The sequence below is a fragment of the Hoplias malabaricus genome, chromosome Y (assembly GCF_029633855.1).
Source record: "Hoplias malabaricus isolate fHopMal1 chromosome Y, fHopMal1.hap1, whole genome shotgun sequence".
Lineage (NCBI taxonomy): Eukaryota > Metazoa > Chordata > Actinopteri > Characiformes > Erythrinidae > Hoplias > Hoplias malabaricus.
Window position 1 is genome coordinate 84063175 of NC_089820.1, and position 7305 is coordinate 84070479.

Sequence of the window (7305 nt, forward strand, 5' to 3'; positions counted from 1 at the left end):
GAATTAGAAAATGCATTTGTGTTTCTATGGTTACAGCTGAACGTGTACGACTATGTAAACTAAATCAGTTTCATATGTGAAACGTTATAAACGTTATAATATTTATTCATACATATATATTTTTTCCCTTATTTTACTGTTTTTCCTTTGGCCATGGTGATTGGTTAGATATCCCAGGTAGTTGCTAGTGTGCTGTTAGGTGGTTGCTATGGGTCCAGAGCGTTGCTAGCTAGCTGCATAGTGGTTGTTGTGGTACCCTCTTTTGTTGGTTGGGTGTTAATAATATTGAATCATACTGACATTAATATTTAGCATTTTACAATCATTTTACAAGCATTTTTACAAGCATTTTAATAATAGTGTTCACTCGTACTCATTAATTCATTCATTCATTGTTGTTTATCCAGGGTGGGTCCAGAGCCTACCTGGACTCATTGGGCACAAGGCAGGAACACACCCTGGAGGGGGCACCAGTCATTCACAGGGTCTCACACACACACACACTCCCTTGAGTCACCAATCTACCTACCAATGTGTGTTTGTGGACCGAGGGAGGAAACCGGACACAATTTGTCCTAAAATAAAAATATTTCTATTAGTTTAAATTGAATTTCTGACAACAAGAAACATTGGGTTATAAGTCAAAATGGCTTCCCATAGTTTAATCCACAAATTATTCAATACAACATTGGCAGCGAACAAAACGTGTCGCTGTAACACAGCGAAGTATTTAGTAATGAACACGTGGACTGAATTGTGTGCATGTTTTATGGAAATATAATGCTTTAAAATATGAACTGTATGTTTTGTGTGTGGTCTAACGACTGTTCGATGCAGTTGAGGACACATGTTGTATTCTTGGATTTCACCGCTGGTTTCTGTCAAAAAGCAAATGGATTGCTGAGAGCTTTTATGACACCATGTTATTTTGGATGATAGCAATTTCCCACCCTAAAATCACAGGATGTTATGATGAAAGGAAGAGAAGAGAAAGAAAACAGAAGGGCAGAATTCACAGAGGAAGAAAGAGTGACTGGAGGCTCCTTGGACACAAGCACTTGAGAAATCCAGAGAGATCTCCGAGCACAGGAGCCTTTCAGATGCTTTCAGGGTGGGAAAGCTTCTCCTCGTGTCCTGTTAAAATTCATCAAAGAATACACTGAAAAAAGCCTTACCACTCCACCACTTTACAACAAGATCCCACTAGAGAAAAACTGCACTCGTTCTGGAAAACTCTCTCTCTCTGAAACTAGCTGTCTGAAAGGAGGAACACCCTCACATCCTGGAAGAGTGTCTAATTGCTTGTAGACCTCCAGTATAATTATTTACTTCTGCTTCGTGGTGCATCCACTGTGGAACTTTGTGAACAAGCAGCTTGTATATCCTCAGTAGAAAAGCATGCACATGAAGTTATCTATAATGTTGTTATATTTGGAATATGTATCCATAAACATTTGGCCCATGTAGTGTAAACCAAAGAAAACATACAATAGGAATTCTCTCTCACTGTGCTTCAAGAATTAGTGACAATCAGGAATGTGTTATTTTTCATGGTATATAGTATTGCCATATAGCATACTCAGGGCGGCACGGTGGCGCAGCAGGTAGGTGTCGCAGTCACACAGCTCCAGGGACCTGGAGGTTGTGGGTTTGATTCCTGCTCCGGGTGACTCTCTGTGAGGAGTTGATGTGTTCTCCCCGTGTCTGCGTGGGTTTCCTCCGGGTGACTGTCTGTGAGGAGTGTGGTGTGTTCTCTCTGTGTCTGCGTGGGTTTCCTCCAGGTGACTGTCTGTGAGGAGTGTGGTGTGTTCTCCCTGTGTCTGTGTGGGTTTCCTCCGGGTGCTCCGGTTTCCTCCCACAGTCCAAAAACACTTGTTGGTAGGTGGATTGGCGACTCAAAAGTGTCCGTAGGTGTGAGTGTGTGAGTGAATGTGTGTTGCCCTGTGAAGGACTGGCGCCCCCTCCAGGGTGTATTCCCGCCTTGCGCCCAATGATTCCAGGTAGGCTCTGGACCCACCGCGACCCTGAACTGGATAAGGGTTACAGATAATGGAAGGATGGATGGATGGAATATAGCATACTCCTGAGCATTAGCCAAATTTGAAATTTCACATGGATTTTGTGTTATTTCTTTGATAATTTGCTCTCATTACAACACACAGTGTATATATAGTTTATGTTTTTAAAATAAACTGATCAGCCCTTTATTGTTACCTTACATTCATTTTCCATTTTATCAGCTCCAATTTCACTGTAGAATTTCACAGTTATAGGCTGTGGTTCATCAGTTAATATGATGAAAAAACTTCTTTAGCCCCTTTTCTGCAGTGGTCAGAACCCATAAAGAACCACCACAAATAAGATAAAGAATATTGTTTTGGATGGATCAGCCTCAACACCGCAGGGACACATATGTGGTGGACATTTCTAATATGTCTAAAAGAGTGGCAAGTGAGTGGGCACTGGGTTTAAAAACTCTAGCAGCACTGCTGTGTCTGATCCACATGTACTACTAACCTACTAACACCTATGACTTTGTTCATGTGACTGCAGATTGATCCACCACTCAAATAATGGCCCTACCTGTCCTGTGGTGGTCTTATGGTGGTATACTGGCCACTGGGGAACAGCATAAAAACGAGCTAACCATGTATGCAGAGTAATTGGTCTACAGTCTGTAATTGTAGAACAACAAAGCGCATATATGTGGTCGGTGGAGCTGGTAAAACGGACGAGGCGGTAGTGTCAATGTCACCGCTGACCAGTAGGTGGCGAGTTTAGCTCAGGTGCTTTTCTTCCATTCCTCTCTCACACAGAAGAAGATGTTCTAGCTCAGTCGCTAGCTAAAAACATTACAAAAACAAAGCTGTGTACTGCTGTTTTTATAAATGAACGTATGACTCGGAGTTTCGAAGGCTCCTGTGAGAGTAATAAACCTTCAAAATGGAGAACGATGAGAAGCTGCGGTCTCTAATGTTCACGTTAACGTACATGCTAATGAAGCGGCGGAGAGACCTGAACGACTCTGAGACGAGGAGACGGAATGAAACTCAGCAGAGAATTAGACACAGACAGTATTTTCTGCAGAGACAGAAAAGAATGCTGATGGTAACACAGTTTTATTTGTACATTCATCACCTGCTGATTGTGTTTACGTCATTTCGAATTGAGCACATTGTCTGTAACCGTCTCCCTGAGAGTTAGCCAATCAGAAACTACCACAACTCCAAGTGTCTGCTGTGTGTCAAAACAGTGCTTTAATAGTGTCGTCCATGTACTAATTCTCATTTACAGTGTGTGAAGGCACAGGGCATTGGGTTATTAAGGTTACCCCCTAAAACAGGGTGGAACAGTGCTGTGAACATATTAATGGCTTTAATGAGGTTAGGCACTGGTGTTTATAATTAGTCCTAGGTCCCAAGTGCCACTTCAAGTTTTCTAAAAGGTATTAAATGGTTCTCCATCTCTCCAAAGAACACACATCTCCGTACTAGTCGGGCTTGGTACTGGGCACAATGGAGTACTGCTCCTGTGCACTGGGACATCTTTATCTGTTGGGTTTTGGACCTTTGGGGACACACTGCAGAAACCAAACCCATGTCCCTTTGGTAAGAAACTCAAGCTCCTCTATTACTGGTGAAAGAAGACTGGGACTCCATTAATAAAAGAGATTAACTTTATAAACTATGTTTATTGGCCATATTTATGACTACCTTTCAAATGTAACATTACTCATTTCTTTCTCACCTACACACACAAACTAAATCTAGGTAAACATAGCAGAGCCTACCTGGAATCATTGTGCGCAAGGCGGGAATACATCCTGGAGGGGGCGATAGTCCTTTACAGGGCAACACACATTCACTCACACCTATGGACACTTTTGAGTCGCCAATCCACCTACCAACGTGTGTTTTTGGACTGTGGGAGGAAACCCACGCAGACACAGAGAGAACACACCACACTCCTCACAGACAGTCACCCGGAGGAAACCCACGCAGACACAGAGAACACACCACACTCCTCACAGACAGTCACCTGAAGGAAACCCACGCAGACACAGAGAACACACCACACTCCTCACAGACAGTCACCTGAAGGAAACCCACGCAGACACAGAGAGAACACACCACACTCCTCACAGACAGTCACCCGGAGGAAACCCACGCAGACACAGAGAGAACACACCACACTCCTCACAGACAGTCACCCGGAGCAGGAATCAAACCCACAACTTCTAGGTCCCTGGAGCTGTGTGATTGCGACACCTACCTGCTGCGCCACCGTGACGCCCTAGTTAAGATCAGTGATAACCAAATAAAAGTACAACTCTTTATGAACACTGTTCTGGTGTTGAAGTGTTTCTCTTTTATTTTCATGCCATTCTTTGATTACGTTAGTTTTTTTTATTATTATTATTTTTGCAGATTGTAAATAATGTAAATAATAGACTTCTCTTTCAAACATTGAATCAAATTTCCATATTCATCTCTGCAGATGCTGATTGCTCAAAGCACCCGCTCGGTCAGCGTGGCACGCACACGCGCTTGGACCAACATAGAGAGCACTGACTGGTGGGAGAGAGTAGTCATGACAGAGTTCCAGCCTTCCGATTGGCTAGAGCGCTTCCGAATGAGCAAGGAGACCTTCTTTGTCCTTTGTGGGAAGCTGAAACAACGACTGACTCGGCAGGACACATGCCTGCGCCCAGCGCTGCCCCTGGAGAAGCGTGTGGCCGTGGCCTTGTGGCGCTTGGCTTCGAATGTGGAGTACCGCACCATCAGCACACTGTTTGGTGTGGGTCGTTCCACTGTTTGCAAGTGTGTGCGGGAGGTGTGCCATGCCATCGCCGTCATGCTCCGCCCACTTTATCTTCGCACACCAAGCCAACAGGAGCTGGAGGATGCCGCACGTCTTTTCAGCACTCGCTGGGGCTTCCCGCACTGTGTAGGGGTCCTGGGCAGCCTCCACGTGCCAATTATCGCACCGACTGGAAACGCAGACAGCTATTGGAACAGCCGTGGCTGGCTCTCTGTGGTCACTCAGGGCGTGGTGGACGGCCTCGGTCAGTTCTGGGACGTTTGTGCTGGTTTCCCTGGGGGCACTGAGCATGCTGAAATCCTTCAAAATTCCACGTTGTGGGTCATGGGATGTGAAGGTGGCCTTTCGCCCCGAGACCCACCACCTCGTAACTTCATGGGGAAGCCTTTGGGTTACCTGATGCTGGGGGATGCTGGGTATCCCCTACAAAGCTGGTTGCTGAAATGTTACCCCGAATCGGAGGACCTAACATCTGGCCAGCGGGCGTTCAACCGCCGTCTGGAGAGGGCCCGCAGTGTGGTGGATGATGCTTTCCTGAGGCTCAGGGCACGCTGGCAGTGCCTCTTAAAAAGAAATGACTGCCACATGGATGTGGTGCCCACCATGATCCTGGCTTGCTGCATCCTCCACAACGTGTGTGAAGTGCATGGGGACACTTTCATGGATGAGTGGGTGCAGGCTGTGAGGCAGGAGGACAACCCGCAGCCAGCCGACGAGGCTCCGGCCTCGGGCGACAGTCCTGCAGGAGAGGAGGTCAGAGCGCTGTACTGTAAATATTTCCTGCAGCAGGAGAATCAGCAGAACCAACCAGAGGAGCAGAACTGAGGGCAGCTCTGCTCCCCCAAACTCCCCAACATTAAGGCTCGGACACCCTCAGTTTTGCCTGATAATTTAAGCCCAATCAGAGAGAACTCTCAACAGGAGTAAAGTTTGTGGATGGACACTGACAGAAGTGTATTGGGCTGTCATTAAGAAGAGAGCTGTTCTAAAACTTAACGACTGAGCCATGTTTTTGTGGAAGTATGCGAACATGTAAATCAGGGCTGGCCCCGAATATTTTTAATATTTTTCTATTAAGGCACTGCTCAGCTCCACCCCTGTTTAGTCTCCAGCACAAGAATCAACCAAAACCCACTGTCATCCTCAGGTTTTTAACACTTAACCACAAGGAGCAAACAACACAGCATCATTTTAACGTAGCCCTTACACAGTCCTGTTCAGAACCACTGTTTTTAGACCCTGTTCCTTTAAATGACAATGAGCCACAGCTCAGTTCCACACCGAGAGCCCAGGAGTGAGAAGCGAAGAGCAGAATCTTTTTTCTTTTAGCCATTTTTGCTTGATTGTCTTCTGTTCTCACTTTAACCACATTTAATCAGAACACTTATTCCTCCACGCTCGTTGTGTTCGTTTTTCTTCTTTTACTCTCCTTTTTGAACCTTTCTGAATAAAGGCAGGTCCCTTGTGAGACTCTCAGATGAGGAGGAGGCACAATTCTAACGTCTCTGCACTCTGTGAGATGTAAGATGAAGCACAACGTCAGACCGTTTCATTTTATCCCACGATTTCTGAGAAAAAAATGCATTGTTTTATTTTACGGTTTGTAAGTTCCAGATCAAAGTAATAATGTGCCCGTGATTGGGTAATTACTGCAGTGCAACGATTCCTTTAACTCTGACTAATGTAGTGAGTACCTTCACGCTTCTTAAACACGATGGACGATGAATCGTAATCAAAGTTAAAGGCGGTCCTTGACCAGGAATTAGAAATCTCTCTCCCACATTCCCTTCCACAGTTCTAAGGTGGATTCATTTGCAGTGAATTATATGGAAAAAAAAAACGTAATTGTATAAAATACTGATGTTTTTACAATATTTCTTTTATACATTTGTTTTACAGGTTGGGATTTCTGATGTCTTTATTTGTTCCCACCTGTTACATTTGTACCTTGTAACCTTTTTAATGAACGTGTTCCTTCTCATCCTTTATATTTTATAATGGCTTCATCATGATTGTGTGAACTTTGATTATTGTAATCCTTTATAAATTCTCAAAAGGCATTTTATTAAATGAAAATGTAAGTTATTTCACACTTGTACATGGTGCATTCAAATGTCGTGTTTGAGAGTTGCCAGGTATATAACAAATTCACCATTGCCTTATATTCATTGAATATAGCTACTTCACTAATGCACCCAAAATGACCACAGCCTGGTAGTGCAGCTTGTGTAATCTTCATAGAAACAAATAAGACCAGCCCCCAAGGTGTTGGAGAGTCGGATACTTTCAGTGACTTCACCGTCAGGATTCTGCTGTTTGGCTCTCTGTACATGCGCATATACAAAACTTCCGTGTATCATTTTGTAGCGGCTCTGGTATTGGTCCAACGTGAAAGACGGCCTCCACATGTCGTGCCACAATAGCAGACTTGTCAAATTTCATTTCCTGCAGAAGTAGGCAGTTGTTCATTCCTTCATTCACTCT

At 44.5% G+C, this 7305-nt stretch overlaps 1 protein-coding gene across 1 annotated transcript; it reads left to right on the forward strand.

The window, feature by feature from the left end:
- Window positions 1-2830: 2830 nt before the first annotated feature.
- On the forward strand, window positions 2831-6854 carry LOC136679315 (uncharacterized). Its single transcript, XM_066657765.1, has 2 exons — window positions 2831-3108; window positions 4498-6854. The coding sequence occupies exons 1-2, from the start codon at window positions 2944-2946 to the stop codon at window positions 5644-5646; spliced, it is 1314 nt and encodes a 437-aa protein (XP_066513862.1). The 5' UTR covers window positions 2831-2943; the 3' UTR covers window positions 5647-6854.
- Window positions 6855-7305: the final 451 nt, after the last annotated feature.

What these genes read in the sequence shown, in the direction of transcription:
- LOC136679315 (XM_066657765.1), top strand. Translation starts at nt 2,944, where the DNA reads ATGGAGAACGATGAGAAGCTGCGGTCTCTAATGTTCACGTTAACGTAC. An exon ending in GACAGAAAAGAATGCTGATG is followed by an intron (nt 3,109 to 4,497) that starts GTAACACAGTTT and finishes TCATCTCTGCAG; the next exon opens with ATGCTGATTGCTCAAAGCAC.